The sequence below is a fragment of the Sminthopsis crassicaudata genome, chromosome 1 (genome assembly GCF_048593235.1).
Source record: "Sminthopsis crassicaudata isolate SCR6 chromosome 1, ASM4859323v1, whole genome shotgun sequence".
Taxonomy (NCBI): domain Eukaryota; kingdom Metazoa; phylum Chordata; class Mammalia; order Dasyuromorphia; family Dasyuridae; genus Sminthopsis; species Sminthopsis crassicaudata.
The window spans coordinates 326004829-326028402 of record NC_133617.1 but is presented as its reverse complement, the minus strand read 5'-3'; the positions used below and the strand labels follow the sequence as shown (position 1 = coordinate 326028402).

The 23574-nt window shown below is 33.2% G+C and overlaps 1 protein-coding gene across 1 annotated transcript in view; it reads right to left on the bottom strand.

The window, feature by feature from the left end:
• Positions 1-23574, bottom strand: part of MYO10 (myosin X) — a 203916-nt gene that overhangs the window by 107008 nt on the left and 73334 nt on the right. Inside the window, exon 3 of the mRNA XM_074279100.1 lies at positions 6673-6831. Within this exon, the coding sequence (XP_074135201.1) occupies positions 6673-6831 (159 nt within the window). The remainder of the gene's footprint in view (positions 1-6672; positions 6832-23574) is intronic.

Sequence of the window (23574 nt, the reverse complement as noted above, 5' to 3'; positions counted from 1 at the left end):
TGGTTATAATCATTTTCTGGCAATCCTTATGTCTTGATTTCAGACTTTCAAAAAATAATAACAAAAAAACCTTATAACCATATTTTATTATTCTTCCCTTACAACTGATTACCTGCCAATGTTGAAGTAATTATCTGACCTTTTGATAGCCTTTAGCCCATCTGTAAAAGAACCTGAATAAATGATAAGACATCATTTCTTGGCACTTTCATCAGAAAGGAAAAAAAGAAGGGCCTCTGGAAAAGCTTAAGTTGGAAAAGTGCATGGGAAATGAAATACAGATTTAAGCCTACATACCCAAACAGTAAATTCCATCACTATATTCACAACCATCCAAAATTCTAAATGAAACCCATTGAGGAGTCATTTCAATTCACCTACCCAGTGAAGTCTGAGTACCTTTAAGTGATTGCTCCCTTTTCACACTTTTCTTGTCATAAATCTGCTTCAATATTTAATTCAATAAGTCAAACGTATTTGCAGACTGTGCTTAAAGTGCCACCAAGTCAAATTTTTGACACCTAAAAATGCAGAGGCTGTGAATATATTCCTTGACCAATCAGTTATTTTTAGGTATAAGTTCAGTTCTTAAATTCCACTTGACTCCTTTCTGTTCTGTTTTTGGGCTAGACCAGCAACTTAACCAACTGACAGGGTGGAAGAGAAGTCACTTCCTTTGGGGTCAACTTCAACACCATAATAAGTAAGCTGTCCTGTACCCAGCATCATGCCTAATGATGTGGTTTAGTTACTTCTCAACGACTGGGAAAGTCTCCTTTATTGTGAACTAAGCTTATCCAATTAGCCAGGAGGGATAATTTCCAAATTGCATGAGGACATATCTTATTTTAGAGAATTTTTTTCTTTTCTTGCTATTCATGGGAAAGATTATAGATATTCAAAATTTTCATCTGATTCTTGTGAGCTTACTAGAGCAAGCATGTGAGTACTTGAGAATCTTAATGGGACAGGATGGACCAAAGCCAGACTCATCATTTATGATTCTCATTGTTCATTTCCCACCAGACAAGCTCTTAGTACACTTGTCTAGTATAACATTAATTTGTTAATAATGTTTATTTCCTCTGCTCCCAAATAGGATATATGATCTTTGAAGGTGGCAATGATTTCATTTCTCTCTTTATATCTTCAGTGCCTTACTTGCTTGCTATTATATTCTCTTTTCTATATTAATGCATTTAGTCTTACCATTCATTTTTCCAACTGGTTAGTCTCAAAATCCTTGATTCATCCCTTGCTAGTTATCAATGTCTCCTATCTCTCTCTTTTCTATTTCACTGACATCTACCGCCATGATCTAGATTTTACTATCTTACTATCTAACATTTTAATCACTACAAAAGTTACTACCTTCCAATTATAAAAAAGGGCTTCCCTACTTCTTGATTTAGTTCCACTTTTACATTGCTGTCATTCCACATTTTTACATTCTGATATTATGTTTTTGACTACTGTTCTAACTTCCTACCACTTTACCCCATCTCTCATTCAACCATCCCTCTTAGTCTTCAAACTCTTATTACTCTGTCAACTGAGGTTAACTACTCTTTCTGATACCTTCTTTCCTCTTAGTCTCAGAGACAATGTACATTATCCAGGTTCTCCTGCTATTCTGTGCTTGTGACAACCAATAATTTATTTCATTTTGTGACAGCAGTGATCATGTATGTATGCTTCTATTACTATCACAATGACTCAGAACCTGACCTTAACCAAATGAATCTAGAGTTGTTTCCTCTCACTTATGGTTAATTCTATCTGTAAAATACTAGATTTAATGCTACATACTTCTGTTTCTTTGATGTATTCTTAATTCTCTATTGAAGCAATGGGCAGTTTTCAGTCACGGGACCAACAAAATGGAGGAACTAGATATTCTCTTCAGTCTACGCAAATAAGAGGGGAAATATGCACCAAAGCTAGAGTGATCACAACATATTTTACAATAAAAGAAAGCAAGAAGACAAGAAAAGTATCGGTTTTATGAATTAAAAGTGGAAAATACTAATCTCTACACTCAGCATCCTTCTCCATACTCTGCCAAGACTGCAAATCAACTCCATAGCTTATGCTTTGGAACCTACTAGGGAATTTCTTTCTTCTACAATCTCTGCTGGTTCACAACATCCCTCCTCTTCCACTAGCTCCTTGTTGCAACAAACAGCAGAAAATGTCCACTATGCCCCATCATGTATGGAGGAATGGAACTTCCTTTCTGCCTGGAGATGTGGTTTATGTGCTTCAGTTAAGGGACTCCAAAGCTATAGAAACTGCCCAGAATATCTACTCCATCCTCTGCCACAAAGTGATAGTTACACAAAAAAGATGGACAATGACATAGCAGAGAAGTAAAAAACATTGGCGACAACTGGGGCTAAGGACAAGGACAAGTATGTGGGGTTGAAGGAAAGTGAATGGATTCTTTCTAGGACCAATCCTGTCCATCCACTTCCTTCTCTTCCCACCTCCAGAAGCTAGCTGGGAAATAAAAATGAGATGAAGTTGAAACAAATTTGAGGTCTACTCACAAAGAGTAAACTCATCATCAAAAGGGAAAGAGCAAAAAATTGAGCAACAGGAGAACATAAAAAAGACTAAAATCATTAAAATTCTCATGAGAAACAAAATTCAGTTACAAACAGATCAATTTCTAGGGAAGATTATAAAACTAGAATGACTATTAAGACATCTAAAGATTGCAAATCTCTGTAAACAAATATTGCAAAACAAATTAAATTTGAACCAACACATAAAAAACACAAAGCACTGTAGATCCCCTAAAGAGCATTCCTATTGTCAGCGGGATGTTCCAGAACTGGTCCAAGAAAGAAAAATAAGTAAAAAAAAAAAAAAAAAAAAAAAAGTAAAAATAATTACAAAAATAGAAAAATTTGAATCCGTTCATCTGCTTGAATCTACTCATATTGTTCCTTATAGATGGAATACTCTTCTGTTACTTGAGTACTTTCATATTTCATGAATATACTCATACTTTTAAGGTCAACTCATATTCCATCTTCTCTATGTAGCCTTTCCCTTTTCTCTCATCAGTGACACCTTTTTCCCTTGCCTTTTTTTTTTAATAACTTATTTACAAGATATATGCATAGGTAATTTTTCAGCATTGACAATTGCAAAACCTTTTGTTCCAACTTTTCTCCTCCTTCCCCCCATCCCTTCCCCCAGATGGCAGGTTGACCAATATATATTAAATATGTTAAAGTATAAGTTAAATACAATATATGTATACATGTCTAAACAGTTATTTTGCTGTACAAAAAGAATCGGACTTTGAAATAGTGGACCATTAGCCTGTGAAGGACATTAAAAATGCAGGAGGACAAAAATTGAGGGATTAGGAATTCTATGTAGTGGTTCATAGTCATTGCCCAGAGTTCTTTCGCTGGGTGTAGCCAGTTCAGTTCGTTACTGCTCTATTGGAACTGATTTGGTTCATCCCATAGTTGAAGAGGGCCACGTCCATCAGAATTGATCATCATATAATATTGTTGTTGAATGATCTCCTGGTCCTACTCATTTCACTCAGCATCAGTTCATGTAAGTCTCTCCAGGCCTTTCTGAAATCATCTTGCTGGTCATTTCTAACAGAACAATAATATTCCATAATATTCATATACCACAATTTATTCAGCCATTCTCCAATTGATGGGCATCCACTCAGTTTCTAGTTTATGGCCACTAAAAAGGGAGCTACCACAAACATTCTTGCACATACAGGTCCCTTTCCCTTCTTTAAGTCCAATATTAACACTGCTTGATCAAAGGGCATGCACAGTTTGATAACTTTTTTGAGCACAGTTCCAAATTGCTCTCCAGAATGGCTGGATGTATTCACAATTCCACCAACAATGTATCAGTGTCCCAGTTTTCCCACATCCCCTCCAACATTCTGCATTATCTTTCCCTGTCATTCTAGCCAATCTGACAGGTATGTAGTGGTATCTCAGAGTTGTCTTTATTTGTATTTCTGATTAATAATGACTTGGATCATCTTTTCATATGGCTAGAAATAGTTTCCATTTCTTCGTCTGAGAATTGTTTGTAAATATCCTTTGACCATTTATCAATTGGAGAATGGCTTGTTTTCTTATAAATTAGAGTCAATTCTCTCTATATTTTGGAAATGAGGCCTTTATTAGAACCTGTAAAAATGTTTTCCCAGTTTATTGCTTCCCTTCTAACTTGTCTGCATTAGTTTTATAATCAAAATTTTCTATTTTGTGATCAATAATGATCTCTAGTTCTTCTTTGGTTATAAATTCTTTCCTCTTCCACAGGTCTGAGAGGTAAACTATGTTCTTCTAATTTACTTATAATCTCATTCTTTATGCCAAGTCATGAATCCATTGTGATCTTATTTTGGAGTACAATGTTAAATGTGTGTCAATGCAGTGACACTTTTTTACTCTCAGATATCACAATTAACTTTTACTGGCATTTTACAGTACATTTATAGGTTATGTTATACTATAATTATTTTAAGCTCCACCAATTAAACTGTTGGTTCCCTAAGTATAGTTTCTTTTTTAATTTAGTGGAGTCTCAGGACCTAGTAACAGAGTCCTACACAAAATAGATGCTTAATAAATGTTTTCTGCTTGTCTAAACTTTTCTGCTTGAATTTTAAAATTCTTACTATCTACTCCAACCCTAACTATGCAACTATTTTTCTCTTTAATATGTAAGCCTCTATTCTGACCAAGTCAACTCTCCTGAATATCCCATCAAACTATGTTCATTCATGCTTCTGCACATTTCCTCATTGTACCTCCTCTAGAGTACCATTCATTTTTCCATTGACCTAGAGAAATCCATCCCAAGTGCAATTCAATTCTCATCAAAATTACTTTTGCATATGCTTTATATTTATCTTTACATGTTAGTTCCCCATCAATAGAATGTAAGCTTCTTGAGGGTTGGGCTTGTTACTTTTTTTATTTCTATCAGAATAGCATCTAGCATATATATTAGACACAGATATTTTTTTTTTAAATCATCTTTCTTATTGGGCCACAGTGCCATGAGCATCGCTTCCCTGAAGATGGAACCCACCTGTCATAAGCCCATGTATTGGCAAAATAAAAATTTCTAAGATCCTTAAAAAAGCAGAACCTCTGGCCTTCCTATTTTTGTCTCTCTACAATGCCTTGATTAAGAAACATTTAATAAATTGAATCTAATGGTGAATGGAATACAAATTTAACCCAATTAATAAAAATATGCCCTGTCTCAGCTTATAAAATAGCAATAGCTAAGAAAGAAAATACTTTATTATCAGTTTTTAAAAAACAAGAGTACCCCCTGCTACATTTCTAATGATAGGTTTTCCCTTTCAAATGATAGAGGCAAAGGACCCTCAGTAACCTAATAAATTCTAAATGAAAGGTGGAAATAAACAAAGCTCATGCTTGACACTGGCTTTCCCTGCTGGAATTCTTGGCTAACTTTAAGCTCTGATGAGTGAGTAGATGATGGGCCTTGGCATCCATTATAAATGTGTTTACTCTAATGAGGAAATAATAGTGGCTACTTTACAGATAATAATATAATTAGGCCCAGACTTAAATCAGACTGTAAAGGCATAATTAACTGAATTGAGCTGCAAATTGAACTCACACAAACTTCAGATGAGCATCTACCTCAGTCTGCAAGGGCAAAGGGGAACTGTTCTACTATAGAAGAAAAAACAAAAGGGCCATTCACACAGTTTATTAGGAAGCATACAGATCAGGTTCCTTCAAAGATAAGAAAACTAACTTTTTTTCCCCCCTAAAAAATATTTTTCCAACTGCTAAGTATTCCCCTCCATGTTTATTTTAAAATGAAATTTGAAAATGAATATGTAAAAGTTTATGGGTACTTTTCTTTAAAAAATAGGAAAAGTACAGATGCAGAGATTTTACTCCCTGAAAAGATTCTCCAACAGAAAAAAAAAAATTTCCTTTATGTTATAGTCCAAGCTTACAAAAAGGTCTTTTGATATGCACTGCAATGCATTTATTTGCAATTTTCCTCTGATACAATATAGAGATACTACTACAGGGTTGTCATGTTTTAAAAGTAAGCATCACCTTTTCAAAAGAACATATGGAAAACATTTTCACTCACAAAATTTAACTTAAGCCAAGCTCAACTAGTATGATAGTATGATTATAAAGTTTATTCTCTAAATGTCATTGTTTGAAAACATTTGGAAAGTATTTAGGTGAATGGGCAATACTGTCATTTCATAGTGTGAAAAGCAATGCAAACATCTTTCTTAAAAAGATTATCTAATTACAAGGTTTTTTCTTTTTGGGGAGATGGAATAAAGAATAAATATTTGAAAATTGTAAAATAAAATTTAACTTAAAAATCAAAAGGGGAAAAAATGAAATAAATTTTATTCCAAAAGGAGATAAAATCATTCTTAAACTCTATACACTATATAGTTTAGGGAAATTCTTTAAAAAAACACACACAAGGAAATTTTATAAAAAACTGATCAAACACCTGGAAGACTTTTTATATTCTTTTTTTTATATTCTTTTAAAAAATTTAAAAGTACAAAATGCTTTAAGAATAAAGCATAATTTCTTTAAAATCTAGCATTTTAATCCTTTTCCCTTAAAAATTTAAAATAGAACTTACATATATCTGAGTTTTCTGATATCGCTGGAATAAATTGTGCAATATGGAGCCCTCATGGAGGTCTATCAATGTAGCCATATTTTCCACACCTTCTTCATTTGACGGATGCATAGCTGTTACCTTTTGCTGTGTAATCGTATTCTGCTTATAGGTGAATACCTGAGGAGAAAAGATTTTTAGTTATTATCATCTTAAGTTGGACTTAGAACCTTTAAAGTAAACTGGGGGTCATGAATAATATAGTTATTAGTGAGGTCATTAAAAAAATTCAAGGATTTCATATCAGTTACAATCATTCTTAATTACTTTTCCATTTCCATATTTACATGCATAATTCCATTTAATGTCCCCAATTCCCCTGTGAATTAAGTGCTATTGCTATCCCTATTATACAATTAAGGAAACTGAGGCTCAGAAACTTGTCCAGTATAACCCATAATGTAAATGTCTAAGGTAAGAGCCTTTCTGACTCCAAGTCCCAGCGATACCCACAACAACACAGTCATGGAAACTATTAGGATGTATTAAGATACATACTTTTGGATAGAAAGCTATCTTTACAATTACTATCAGATGTTTCTGATAGACATTAATTTGAATACTGACTCTCCTGGGGAACTATGGAAATTGGAGTTCTATAATCTATAATCATCTCCCTTGACAGTATCAGATTAAAATACAGGTGTTCTGATTTTTCAAAGTATTGTATAATATATACTTGTTTGTAAAATTCAGGGCAAACAAATATCACAGAAGTATTTTGAAGATGTTCTTGGCATCTGAGCAATAAACTTTCATGTGTTCTTTTGACCAAACATTATTTCAGGTTTAGGATATGATAAATTACATTTCCTTGTGGGATTTTTTCTTCCAATTTCCATCTTATGAATTACTAAATTTTTTATTTTTCTTATGGAAATGTTTAATAGATAAAAATCCCTTCTTAAAATGGAGTGATCTCCCTTTGTAAATGATGATTAAGGACAGGATTAACAATACCAAAAATCATGTTTAAGGATGTGATCTGAACAACTAACACATACAAATCAGTGCTATGGCAAGGTATTTTATAAGATAACTTTGCTATCAATTTATGTATCATTATCACAAGATAAATTTTACATAATAATGATGTTAGCACAAATAATTTTAAAATGCAAATGTATTAAAATGAAACATAAGTTTTCCCCAAATTAATTTTACAAGTATAATCCTTATCAGAGATAATAATTGTCAGCAACATTTCAAAAAACTATTGAGATCCCTATGTATAACAAACTGCTTATTACTACAGGAAAAAATGACAGCTGAGCTCACACTGTCACCAGGTGTTATCAGGAGAAAACTACCAACCCAATGATTTTTCCAAAACATTAAAAATGACAAGCAATTCATAACCTTTTTCCTTCCCTCATATCATGGACCCTTTGGGCAAATTTAGTGAAGTTTATGGACCCTTTCAGAATAATGGTTTTTAAAATAATTTTTAAAATAATACAATACAATACACAGAAATACAAAGAAAACAACAATACTAAATCATTACCAAAACATTTGTAAAAGTGTATAAAATTCAAGATAACACTATTCCAAAGAGTCACTGAAACACTTTTTCTATCATATTGAAGACCAAGAGCTGCTCTGAACTACACAAAGAGTTGTCACAGACTAGAGCATCATCTTTCTGGAGAAGAACTTACCTTAAGCTGCCTTAAAATGGAAGATAAAAATTAGGCCCTTTTTGTGTCCTATATTTGTGAACAGCTGGCCAAAATCAGAAATGTCATATGTGCCCTCTCTGTGGTGGCCAATGTCACATGAGTGCATTTAAGGCTAGGCAATGGACCAAGTTTTGTTGTGCAAAAAAAGGGAGCTGTGGGGAACTGCCAACACTACCCACAATGACAAGATATTGGATATGAACTCATGTTAGTTATAGCATGTCTCATGTATGACTGTAAGAATGAAGAAAAACACAAAAGCAAAAGAGACTTGAGCTTTTGGTAACAAACACTATAGTATAAAATAAGAGGGATAATCAGGGACAGTTAAATACATAAAGTTTCAACACAATGATATACTATTGTCATACGAGTAATTTTCAGAAAGCTTATTACTAGAAATTGATTTTTTGAAAAAAAATGTATGTAACATACACATATTCTGCTTAGATTACAAACTGTCCTTAAAGAGACAAACCAAAAATATTTTAAACTCCAGATATCTCTCAAGGATCTAAGGGAAAAAATTTGGTGACTCTTTATTCACATGGAATGTAAATATTTAGTATGTAGGAAGAAAAAAAATCATCTAAGAAACAAAACCAATTTAATCTATATCTAGAACAGTATATTGGAAATGCAATTCAATCTTCTTTAAAATCAGAACACCAAGTTGCTTCTTTTCCTTTCATTCCTTGTCAAAACCCTAAGATCACTCTATCCACCACCCACAGAAAATTAAACTTGATCTCTCATTCATTCTTATCTATGTTCTACCAAAGGACAGTTAAGTACAAAGGTTAAGCTACATCTTTGAGTAAGATGTACTGCACTTTCCTTTCCTAAAGTCATTTAATCATTTGTTATACTATCTAGTTTACTCTTTTATGAATAATTTGAGTAGCAAAATCTGTCTCTATTTTCCTCAAAGATCTTGACTTGATGAATACTTAGGGGCAGATAAGGCAGATGAAAAATAATGAGAATGAACCTGAGGGAAACAGGAGGGAGATCTGTCAGTCCCATGGTTAACAAAGTGGACTGATAAGAAAACCCTACAGAATCACTGAAGGTGAGAAGTCAACTAAAATAACCTGTATTTTAGCAAAAGAATCCCCTCATACTCAATGAGCCACCTTTGCATTAAGACTTTTGGTAAGGGAGAATTCACTAACTCCTGAAGGAGTCCATTATATTTTTTAAAACTCTGACTGTTAGGAGGTTTGTTTGTTTTGTTTGTTTTTCCTTCAAAACAATTTCCTCTCCTTTACCTTAATTATTCCCTCATGCTGTGAACTGCCTAGTCCACATTTGGATTGGCTCTCTATCCAACTACTTTTGAAATGTCTTCAATTTTCAAGAAATTCAGCCATGCCATTCTCATTTATAACATTTCCAAGTCTTTCAACAAGAACACCTACAATAGATGCATAATTTGGAAGAACTACGAAGTATGATTTGTATTTGAAATCAGGGTATGATTCAAGCTTGTTTCAGAAAGAAATGACTAAAGATTAAAAGTAGTCCTTCTTTACATTTACTTTGAAGTTTATGTATATAGTTTTAAAATATAGTTTAGTAAAGGCTTTTGATCTACAATCATTTTGTCTCAAACATTTCCCATGATCCCCTTTAATGAGCCCTCTTTTGTAACAAAGATGAACAGCTAAGTAAAACCATATAGCTTAGTGATTCTGGCAGGGTATGACCATTTCTGCAATCTCCCCCTCCACCCCTCATATTTTTCTCTACCAAAGGGAAGAAGGAACTTCCTCATTTTCTTTGGGATCACTACTTATCATTGTAATTACTTCTTGCTCAATTACATTTTTGGGGGAAGGGGAGTTAAGTGACTTGCCCAGGGTCACACAGCTAATGTATATGTCTGAGGCTATATTTGAAATCAGGTCCTCCTGACTCCAGGGCCAGTGCCCCTCAACTACATTTTAATGGGTTTTTTTAATCATATTTTTTTAGAGTTCCTAAATATATTGTTATCCTGCTTTTGTTTCCTCTGTCTTCTCAAGTTTTCTGTGCTCCTCACACCTGTCATTTTCATTTCATTCATATACCTCAATTTGTTCAGTCATTTCCTAAATAAGTCATCCACTTTATTTCCAGGGTTTCTTCTTGTATTGTTTCTTTTTGCTATAATAAAAACAGATGCTAGGACTACTTTGGCATATAAGGCTTGCCCATGGTTGTTAAAGTGTTGAAAATTTGTAATTTGTACTTGATTTTATATACCGAGCAATATTTCCTGATTTTGAGTTGTTTCCCTATATATCTTAGATAATTCGTTTTTATTAGAGATAAAACAAAGGAACTCCTTTTTATTTGAATTCAAGTAACAGTAAAATCTACATAAGCATCTTCATTCTATTTATATTTATTTGTAAGGAGAGAAGAAGAGAGGTATATTAACCAAAAAAATCAAAAAACAATCCACTTAATTTGCAACAGATGTTCATCTCACTTATTGGCTATGTGACTATGTGACTTATTGGCTATGTGAGAGTTATCTACTCTCCTTGCCTGTTTCTTTATTTTAAAAGCAAGGGAGAATGAATTTCTTTACAGCTCTAACAATCTGAATTCCTAATTTAAAAAAAAAAAAAAAAAAAAAATAGGGGGCAGCTAGGTGGCGCAGTGGATAGAGCACCAGCCTTGAATTCAGGAGGACCCAAGTTCAAATTTGATCTCAGACACTTAACACTTCCTACTGTATGACCCTGGGCAAGTCACTTAACTCCAGCCTCAGGGAAAAAAAAAAAAAAAAAAGTTATCCATTTGGCCAAGGAACCTTAAAGTGTCACTTTGGGGCAAGCCACTTTTCTCATCTAGACTTCAGTCTAGAGGAGGAGGAGAAGGAGAAGGAGAAGGAGAAGGAAGAGGAGAAGGAGAAGGAGAAGAAGAAGATGCAATATGGGAAAGAAATGAAATTCTTTTATTCCTTCTGGAAACAGAGCTGTTTTTTGCAGTGGTAAACTACAATGACCTGACTGCCAAAGCGTGCATTTTTCAAGTCATTAAAGGGAGGTTAATGATTCTTTGCCTTCCCCAAAAATTTATTTTTAAGGTCTAATTTTTACTTTTTAAAAAGTAATTCACTGAATTAAAATAGTAATCAAATGCCAAGGGTGAGACAGTAGGCTCATAGCCCATTGGCAGACACAGAATGAGGTACTGTAATAAATCTAGTTGTTAAAAAGTTAAATTTACTATACAACATTCCAAACTTCCTATGCTTGTAATATTTTCACATTAGATATTAAGAAGCAGTATTGTTAGCTCTGTATTTAATAAACAAGCCAAAATTTTAATAAAGTTCCTCATTCCCAAGAATCAGAACAAAAAGCTTTAAGTTCATTAACAGGAATGGGAGGAAGAAATTGCATTTTACAATCCATCTTTGAACAATGTTATTGTTTATTTAGACTAATTCCATTGCTTTCTTTTTCTGGGAATGTTATGCTGTAATAAAATCTCTAGCAAAATTTTGTAATTTCACTGTATATTCTGAGGAAGAAATAAAATGACTCACTTGCAGCCTGAAACTAAAAATTCAAAGACTTAAACTAGATAACAACCATAATGATAAACTGCCCTTTTACAGTTATCTTACTGAGTGGTTTAGACTTAAGCCTTTTACTAAAATTTGAAGCAACAAAAGTTCCTCACAAAAACCCTAAAGAATCAGAGATTAAATTAGATCACCTGCTGGTATCCAGGATTCACTCCAAGATCTCCAGGATTGCTGGTTTATTCCACTCTCCCCCTCTCCCCACAAATGATGGGATTTCAAAAGGGCTTCCCTTCTATCAGGTCACCAATCTATCTTCTCTTTCTCTTAAACTCTCTTCCATTCTCCTAAACCATTGAAGATTTAAAGGCAGTTTATATCTTCCAGATCAGTCACTGATCATAAGATAGACAGGCAGATCAACTATAAACACAATCTCCAATTTATCCTATAAAAAATTGCTTGTATATAGTCTTTTGTGTGAAAATCTCCCTCAGAGGACTGTGAGCACTAGAGTGTCTTTTCAGTCATTCAACATCTCTTAAATTCTTACTATGTGCCAGGCAGGCACTGTGCTATAAACTCAGGATACAGATCTTGAAAGAGATATTCCTAACAGCTGCAAGTAAGTCACTTAACCGTTGCATGCTACAGCTCCTTCATTTATTAATCTGGGTTCATTTATTTGGCAGGGAAGTTGTAAAGACAAATGAAATATTATGTGATTGATAGTTTTTGGAACAGAAAACTTGTTTTAATATTTGTTAACCACCGTGAAATGGTCCAAATGAAGTATTCTAAAGTGGGGTCAAACTCACACAGAAATGCAGACCACTAAGCTGTATCTAAGGTTTGGCCATATATTGACTTATAAAACCATCTAAACATTATCGATGTTCTACTGTTTTTATTTATTTTGCTAAATATTTCTTAATTACTTTTTTAATCTAGTTCAGCAATACTACAGTAGGATGTCTGACCCCCTCTGCTCTATCCAAAAAGTGTGCATGGTGCTTTTATAAAATAGGAGAACATCTGCATGTGTGTGTTTTTGTGTGTTTTTTTTTTTTGTGTGTGTGTGTGTGTGTGTGTGTGTGTGTGTGTGTGTACTGGCTAGATTCCTTGCAGAACATTGAAATGGTGGGGAAGAAATAAATTGAAATTGAAAAGATTCACAAAAGACAGGGGGGAAAGGGGGGAAGAGAGCGTGTATGGTAAAAGAATTTCCAAATAGATCAAATTTTGGCATGCTTCTACAAATTTCCTCCTTCAAGGAAAAGGGTATTTGGGGTCAATGCCAGTTAAGGAATAATTACATTACCTAGCAATTGCTCACATGACCAATTTGTTATGTGATACAGATGGCTCATTTATTTAGAGTCCCACACCAATAGAAAGACAAGTCTATTTAATCAACTTCCTGTGCCTATGATAGCTGTCTGCCACTCCTAGCATACCTTTTTTCAGAGATGAGAAAGTATTAGTCACTAATCTGCAACTGAGCTGTCAGTACTGAGTCAGTGAACTACAATTTCCCACCTAAGCTTTCTCAAGCTGTTTACAGTTATGGTATTGGGATAGAGATGTGGTATCTGAGTAATGGCTAACCAGGCTCAAACCCTGCAACTGGCTGACAGGCACCTAGGGACAAGGCAACCTCTCAGTGTCTCCCCTCTATCTCACCTCCCCAAGTTTCTATGAAATTAGGTTGAATAAAAGTTGCCAAGACTTTACCAGTGAAATCACAGGTGTAGACCAAAATAAAGAGCCTAATTCAAGTTCTATAAACTTCCAATTACACCTGAAATTCCTCAAACAAAATACTCCATTTTCCTGACTTCATCCAGTTCTGGAATTCCCTACTCTTCCACCTTAATCTTGCTTTCTTCAGAATTCTACCTTCAAAACTCAGCAGAAATCCTAGCAGGAAGCAGCCCCTACTCCCCTGAGCTATCAGTAATATATGTAATTCTTGTCTCCATTAGATTTCTTTTTTCTCTTTTTTGCTGAGGGCAATTGGGGTTAAGTGACTTGGCCAGGGTCACACAGCTAGAAAGTGTTGAGTGTCTGATACCAGATTTGAACTCCGGTCCTCCTGATAGTGCTCTAGCTGCCCCCATTCTTTATTAGGAGATTAGAAGATTTCTTGAGAGCAGAGACTTTTTGGGGGGGGGGGGGCGGGGGGGGGGAGAATAGGGGAGAAGGAGGTTGACTTGGTCTTGTATCCTCAAGGTTTAGCAGAATGCCTGAAACCCAATAAGTACTTAATAAATGCTTGTTTGGCTTACTGACTTGATTATAAGAAAAAAGAGGAAATAATCTATTTTTAAAATTGTTATGTATGAGTACTTCAAGAAAAAACTACAACAGGAAATCCAAGATATTGGTCTGAGAACTGAAAACTTAAGTAAAATTTTACTTGTTACAAGGCTAAATCATTTTTATTAATGAAATTAAAAATAGAACAGCTAATAGGTTAAATAAATCAGTAAGAGACACAAGTATCCCTGGGAACACTGACAGGATTTTAGAAAAGCAAAAATATACACAAGCACATGCCCTGTTGGCAATCTATAATCTATACTCAATTACTCAATATCATTCTTCTTTCCTTTTTACTATGTTCTTATTTCTCTCGGTTTATAAGAGGAAAAGGGAAGAAGGTGAAGGAAAAAATTCTATTAATAAAAAAATATTAGGCATAAGAAGACATTTATTCATTCCTAGCCTCCCTCCTTTGCATAATTAGGGAACTATGAGTATAAAATATGATTTCAGGAATTTTTCATACAATGGGTAATTTTGCTAAACTTTTTTAAAAATAATTTTTAATTCTTTATTATGGGGAAAGAGATGGAAAGTCAAGGAGAGCGATTGTTGAAATGTAGGTAATTTTCAAACAAATTATATTAATATATTTTTTAAAAGTTAGCTGTTATCTAATAAATGCACTGGAACAAAGGATCATTGAGTCTATGTAAACCTAGCTTGTTACTCAATTCTTTCAAACATTGAGGAAGTCAAAGGTTATGTTTTAAATATAAAATATCATCATTAGACTGAATGAAACAGTTTTTGGATGCTAGCTTGCAAATTTCTATAGAACAGGCCAGAGTTCATGGTATGATATATGAAGTAATGGATTTGGGATCAGGAAATAGTATGAAACTAAGCTAAGCTACTTAGTATCCATGTGACTTCAAATCTTAACCTCTAAAGTTTCAACTTCCCCATGTAGTGTATCAACAGTTACACTATACATTTATCAAATTAATCTGGTATTCTTCCTTTATAAACTAAAGACATAATTTGATTACTATTTAGGAAAATTAAGGAAATATTGGAAGAGTGAAAGTCCCTCAAAAAAAAAAATGGTGTTTTTAACAACGGGGCAAGAAAATCAAACTCATAATTGGGCTTTGCCCCACCATGTAAATGAGCATGCAGAGAAATGATAAAAATAAAAGGATGAGAAGGAACTATGATTCCTTTTTTTTTTTTTAAAGCTCAACTCAGAATGAATACTTGCAAGCATGTGAACCCAGATAATATTAAAACCTAAAAACCTTCTAAGGGTTGCCATTCAAGTTTAATAGGAAATCTAGGCAAATCATCCAGACCCACTGATAGCAAAGTTAAAAGGAAATTATTTAAATCAAACATTATAGTGGTATACCCAGGAGCAAAGGTTGCAAGAAGAACATAACTATTTTTCCCTTTTTTAGTCAATAATATCATTTTCCATATATCTTCTTCCTCAGCTACAATAAAATGAGTGAGGAATACATATTTTGTGGTGACATATTGAAAGAAAAAAATACAATTTTTTATCTATATTACAGAAATAAAATACCACCAAATGGTATTTCAACCAATACCAATTGTGAATTTCACTTTTGGCCTTATTTGCCAAATGACTCCCTCCATTTTCTATGTTACAACCTGCAAATGCAATATTAAGCATATTTGAAGTCCTTTCTAATGTCTGTAATTTCAATGGATTTTCATTTTTCTGATTTTCATAATACTGAAAGACGATGAAAAAGAAAAACAGTTAAATTATATGCAAGCAGTTAGTAAAGAAGGAAGATGAAGAAAATGTGTTCCAAAGTGTTCACACCCAGATAGGATGAAAATCTGGAAACTGAAAATTTGTTTCAAAGATGCTACCAAGTAATTTGTGTTTCAGGTTTTTTCAAAACAAGCTCAATGAAGATCACTGAATTGTGAGTCCCATTAATGGAAGCTCTCCAAGATGCTTTCCTGAAAGTCTTTAGAAAAAGCATCTACTCTAAACCTCAAAATGTGTTCTCAGGTCTAAATAAAGAAAATGTCAGTCCAGTTATCTTCCAAAATTCTGGCCTCAGACATTTAAGAGCTATCTGACCCTAAGCAAGTCACTTACCCCTGTTTACCTCATTTCCTCACCTATAAAATGATCTGAAGAGGGTATAGCAAACTACTTCAATGTCTTTGCCAAGAAAATCACAAATAGGGTCACAAAGAGTCAGACAAGAATGAAATAACAATATGATTCTATGTGGCTTTAGTTCAGAAATTATCAAACAATACTAATCATTTTTTCTAAGTGATAATAATCTTCATTTCTCTCATTCTCTTCTCTGTCCTTCCTAATCTTTTCCTTTCGAATACAATTTGTTTTAGATTCATGTTTCATGAGCATATAGTCATGAATAATAAGACAGACCCACATGGAAGTTATGGGTGAACCAAAGTGACCTACACACCTCTAACTCTCCTAAGAACCACAAAACTGCCAACATAGCAGTAAATGTGAAAACAAGTTACCTGAAACCTAACATAAAGGAATGACAAGGAAAAAGCATCAGAACCCTAAGAATAGGACAGAGATGTGATTTCACATATAGCACAAGAACTACTTCTTAGGATTTTAGAGGTATTCCTGAAGGATCAGGAAATTTTTATAGTAATGCTGTTAATCTATCTCATGTGCTCCTTAGTTAGCAAGAGCCAATTACCCTTTAGAAACAAGAATTTACTAAATAAGAACAGCAAATAAGAGTTGTCATAGAAATATTTCCCCAAAGCAATGCAGAAGCACATTTTCCCTTTATACACAAAAGGTCCCAGGACTGGAGCAGAGAATGAGGAAAAGAATTGGGCATAAATGAACATAAATGTGGAGAAAACAAAAATTCAGTTCTTAATGAATGGAAATCATTATTCTCTTCATAGAATCATCAAGTTCCTTGATTGGTATTTTATAGAGTTCTGAGAATGCTTTTTCCTCACTGTGTCTAATTTGTAGGTCTTAATGAGGTATGTATAAACACATGATTCCATGATTCTACATTAAACATTGAACTTTATTTTATTAATGTTAAAAAAATACATACATAATAAATAAATCCTCTTTTTCTTAATCTAGTTGTCTCTGATTCAATGTCCTTTTGGTTCATCTTTCTTCTCCCTGCCTTAACTCATCATTCCTCAATTTAATTGGACATAAATTTTGTTCTTACATACTGATGTTTGAAGATACAACATGAATCTTATACCAAGGCACTGTTTTAAAGTACAAGAGATGACTACCTATTGTAAAGAAAATTATCTCTTACTAAAAGCCACTAAATCCAGTCCAACCAAATTATTTCCCTGATGGAAGAATGACTAGACTCAATAGTATAGACAAGATACTACTGAGAAATTCCTATTGAGTTAGCACAAAGGCTATCCTACCAAGGAAATTAAACATTTGACAAACACCTGTATGTTCAAAAAGTAGATAGAAAAGCCTTAACATTTCAAATTCATTTAAAATCTCTGATAATTTAAACTGGCCATTAGAAAAAAATCTTGCTAGGCTAAGCCTTATTGTAAAATATTTTAAACATCTTGTTTAAAGAAAGATGAACTGGAATGTTTTGCTTTTTAAAAGGACTTTGGCAATCTTTCTACACAAATAGGTAAGAATTACAATGTGTCTTAGCTATTCAATAAAAAGCCTATAGGGGCTCTTGCTTTGAAACTATTAGCAAACTAGTTTGTGGTAGTATACATTTAATTTATGTAATTTTTTTCCTTACTTAAAATGCACGATGGCTTGAAATGTTAGTCTTATTCTAATTTTTTCAAATTTGATTTCTTTTTCCAATTATTTATTCTCTTTTCCAATTCCATGCCATGAGGAAAAGGAGAGAGGAAGGAGAAACAAAACCCTTGTAATAAATCTAGTATAAGAAAAACAAAGCTCTACATTGCTAAAGTCTAAAATGTCTGTTTCATTCTTCATATTGAGTCCATCACCTCTCGTCAGGAGGTAAATAACATTTTTCATCATCATCATCAGTATTCGAACTTACTCTAATTTAGACCATATTTTGTGGCCCAGTGGCCCAAATTAGTGTACAGTAATTAGAGCAAAGCCCACATCTGCTTTTGAAAGAAAATTAGATAATGTACTATATTATTTTTCTGTAAGTAGGACTCTTGTGGAGTCTAATGTTTGTAATACAACAATAACAACAACATGCATTTATATATAGTTTTAATCATATCTTTTTTTCCTCATAATAAGATAGATATTATTACATCCTCATTTTATAGGTGAGGAAACGGAGGCAGAGAAATTGACTGGTCTAAGGTCATACATCTAGAAAACACTCAGCTAGTTATAGTGATGAAATAGTAAGAGTTTCTGTAGGAATGACCCCTACCAATTTTAGAATTGTGATAGTCTGTGATACTAATGCTCAAACAGCTATAATAATTAACTAGCTATACTGAGAAATGGCACCTGTCTCCATGACATTTTTGTAAGTTAAGTGGATGAAATAATATTTGCAAATATTCATAACATTCCATAATATTGCAAATATTCATAACAGTCCAGAAAAGAAATTGAGGCTATTTTAATTTAATCTATGGTAAATGAAGTAACTACAATGAACATAACCAATATCAACTAAGCAATATTTAAGGAAAAAAGTAAAAATGTTTTACTTCTTGAAATTCATCCTACTTTTACTTCTCATAATATCCTTTTCTAAGTCAGTTACTTAATAAGTATAGACCTCTTTTCTACTTTTTGATTCTGAGAGTGTATATCCAAATAGGTTTCAATTCAACAAACATTTATCAAGTGCATACTATGTACTGATATACAGTTACAAGGCACTGGACATATCAAATTAAAATCCAAAGAATTAGGATTAAGCAAAAGCAGGTTAAAACCAAACAAGAACTTTTGCAGTGTTTATGTTTGATCAGAAGGATACAAATCTAAAAGACAACAAAACTCTTAAACCACAGAGTAAAATTTCAGCTGCTAATATAGTTACATATAAGCTTTTTCAAGAGGAAACATAGTCTAATGGTAGCCATCTCTGAAATAAATAATAAGGGAAATTTACACGATAATTTTATTGTATATTTAAAAAATTGCAAATTGTACATGGTGAATTTGTGGCTTCATGGGCAATTATTTTTTTATTGTACTATATTATGAAAATTACTTTTATTACATAAATTTTAAAAGAAATTTAAATTAAAAAGAGGAAAAGTTGTCATCAATTTTATTCGAGAGTACCAAAAGGCTCCCAACATTTGCTATTGTTGACTTTTACCCTATATGAGAAAGTGATTCCTGTTGTTTGAGTAAAAAGAAGTAAACAACAGAAATCACACAATAAGTCCATTACAAAAAAATTAAGAGAGAAACTTTAATATTTAAATTTGGAAGATGAACTTAAAATACAAATGAGTTATGAGAATGACTGAAAAATTTTTGACCAGACAGCTTGTTTTGACAGCACAACCTCTCTGTAAATGGCCAAATGAACTCTGTCCAAATAGTGCTTTCAAGTTCTGTGAGTCATTAAATAAACTAGGTGGCAAATATAAACTCTTGTCCAAAAGGGAAGTAGTTCAGTTGTCCATCACTATTTTTCAACTTATAAAAGTTCATGCAAGGTCCTTTTCTATTAGAAAAGGTTCACTATGTGTTTTCCTTATTTCAATCAAAGCCTTCTTTCAATGTTCATACATCAGTTTTAGATGGCCCAAAATTCATGGTTTCATCATCATTGCTAACATGTATATAGTGTTTTTATTACAAGCCAACCATGGCTCTCAGACCTTTACAATTAGTAGCTCTTTTGATATTCACAATACTGGAAGATAAGTGCTATCATTTGCAGACTCAAGAGATCTGTGCCACCCAGTGTGCCTACAGAATTTCAGTATTTATAGAGCAATAATAATTGTAATAGGAAAGATTTATTTAGCATCTGGTATGCACTAATCACTCTAAGTGCTTTACAAATACTTATTTTACCCTCACAACACCCTGGGGACACAGGTATTATCATCACCATTTTATACCTGAGGATTAAAGCAAAATGACTTGGCCAGGGTCATAAAGCTAATAAGTGTAAAAGGCCATATTTGAACTCAGTTCCCCCTGACTGCAGGCCCAGCACTCTATTAACAGTGACACTGCCTAGCTCCCTCAAATGTACTATTATTTTCACAGTATTGTGCTATAGAATACCAATTTCATAATTTTACAGTGGGAAATTTACCTCTAATTATAGGCTAGCTGAGAATTTAATTCAATTTGAGAAGCTAAATCCACAAGTTTAATTTAATAAACATTAAATGAATACCCATTTAATAAGTGTGCAAGATATCATGAGTTAGGCAATCTCTACCTAAAAGTTTTCTAACCTTTTAAGGTTATTTATTTATTTATTTCTGTCAGCATTTGGGATAAGCATAGGAAACTATTATCCATTAAAAACAAAACAAAACAAACAAAAAACAAAAAAACAAAAAATGGTTTTATCATCTCTCCAAGTACAAGGAGAAAAACAATTTTAACATTCTTCTTTTTTTTCCTTTCAAATTTCCAAATTCTCCTCTCTTCTCTGACCCCCTCAAGCAATATGACATTTGTCAATTTGACAAGTCTTTCTAGGTTTTTTGGTGAGTATCTTGCTTGTCATTTTTTATAGCATAACAGTATTTCATCATATACAACAACTTTTAACTAGCATTTAGCTATATTCAAGGAACTGACACAATGAAGATACAAAGGTAAAACCAGTTCCTATTCTCAAGGAGCTCACTATTAAATGGAAAAGACAAAATACAAACACCTATGCAAGAATAAGAAATCAAAGTTTAAAATGGGGATAAAATCAAACACAGCATCAAGGGAGACCTAGAAAAGCTTCTAGCAGAAGATAAACCAGAAAGAAGTCAAGAAAGTCAAATGGCAGACATGAGGGGAAAACCAGTGAAAATGCAGTCAGTTATCTTGTGTGAGAAACTGCAAGGAGGCCAGTCATGTTCCTAAAATGTAAGAATGTGTGGAGGGCAATAAGGTCTAAAGAACCTAGGGGTAGTAGAAGGAAACTAGAGACAAGTTTGAAATGTTCAGATTGTTAAGAGACTATCAGTCACAATTGCCTCAAATTAGATTAGCCAAAAAATATAGCCCCACTTCCCAGACAAGCTGCATTTGAGTAATTATAGCCTCAAGGTACTGGAGATAGAAAGGCAGAAACACATCTGAAATCATAAGAAAGGTGAAACTAGAAAAACATTTAAGAGTAAGTGACCAAGACTTGAGCCATGTGACTATCTCTGTTTATGAATCAAAAAGTTAAAGGTATCTAGAAAGAACCCAAGAGACTAAGAAGAGATCAGGATTCAATAGAGACAGAAAAGAATTGAAAGGTCAAGGAAAGACTGAGAAGAAGGAAGGTTTGGTAAATTGGGATATAAAATGTTACTGACATGTCAATACAAATGAATGCTGAGAAAGTCAATTGATTTGTCAATTTAGAAATCACTGCCAACTTGTGAAAGTAGTTTTGTCAAGGAATAAAGTGGAAGAAAGGAATAATCCAGAAGCTGGACTATTACATCTTCCTCATTACATCTTTACCTACATATTTTACTTTACATAATCACTAACATTTAAATCTTTCCCATTTTTGAGGTCCCTGTAAAGAGTTTTTAATAAGGGTGTATGGGAACACTGCCTGTCCAATTAAAAATACATGAGCATATGCTCATGGTAACTGGTCATAATTGGCAATATTTTAAAACAACTGCTATAAATAAAGCAACAGTCAACAATAAAAATGTATTAGAAATATAAATTTTCACTATAAAGGAAAAGAAAAAAAAATCATTTATAAAAAGTGAAACAGGGCTATTTTGAAGTTGTTTATATTCATTAGATATTATAAGACTAGGGCAGGTTTTTAATAGGCAATGTTGTTTGTTAGACAAGTAATAACAAAAAAAAATTATTAATTCTATTATCTATCAGACAGGTTTTTGGTTACTACACTACGTGTGCTAAACAATGCCCTTTAAATGAAGCACATATTACCACATAAAAAAGAAATCCAAATAATCAATTAAGCATGGTTCAAAAAACACTAACAGATTATAACAATATACTCCAAAAGATCTGCTAGTTATTTTTTAAATCTACTTAAAATTTAATAGGGAGATGATGCTTTTCTTCATTTTTAAAAATTATAAACATAAAATATCAAAATTAGAGTATAATTTCCATTTGTGATTTTTTTTTCTTAAAGTCAGAGCCCAGGAGGAAAGGTTGTGGTTCACAAAGAAATCTTTAAAGCTACTTTGGTGCTTTAAGACATTAAGAACTGATTCAAGCTTATCCTTAAACAAAGCACAAGTTCTATTTGAACTTTTAACAATGGAAGTTGACTTTTCTGCCAAATTTCCTTGCAAACTGTTTTTCATTAATAAGCTTTTAAAAGTGTGTCTAATAATAAAATGTACTGTTCCCTTTGTCCTGGCCTCATTATTCTGGTGTCTTGCTGGGCTTGGTCTTTTGAACTGGTGAGACACACATTAGCTCAAGTTCCCAACATGCTGGAAATCATTTTGCCTACTGAAACTAGCTCAGAAGCATCATAATAAGACAATGAATATTCACTGAGGATAAGAGTTTTTTTTTGATGGGAGGGGAGATTTGTGGGGAGAGAAAATGGAGAAAAGAGAAATATAGAAAAAAATATTATATAAAGAGCTTGTAAACTCTTTCAGCATGATATTAATCAAGTAAGGCAGAACTTTATATTAAGCTCTTACTAGATTTTAAAGAAAATATTCCTTAAATGAAACTATTCAATATGCAAAGAAAAACTGAGTGGTGGTGCTAGACATAACAAAGTTATATGGAAGTATCTCACAGTTATTAATGTATTAGTAATAAAGTAAAAGGATATTAAAATAGTTAATAATAGAGGTTTGGCTACTTGGTCAGCAACATTAGTCTGCCAAGTCTGGTTTAGTTGTCAAGCTAAAAAGATTAGTACAGGGAATCAAAAGAATGGAGGATTGCCTACCTCTATCACAGGCTGTGTGACCAAAACCAAGTTATGTTCCTTCTTTCTGCCTCAATTTTTTTTCTTTCTCAAAAAGAAGACAAATTCAATCTGCTGTGGGTTGTTGTGAAAAACAAACAAGATAAGCTGTGAAAAAGTGATCTTAATAGTGCCTACCCCACAACTGACAGGGTGCTGTTCATATTTCAAATTAGAACCATCAAATCTGCTCAAACAATTACAAAGATTTGTTTGTTTAAAATCCCTGCAGTGTGTTTGTTTTTGCAGTCAATTTACC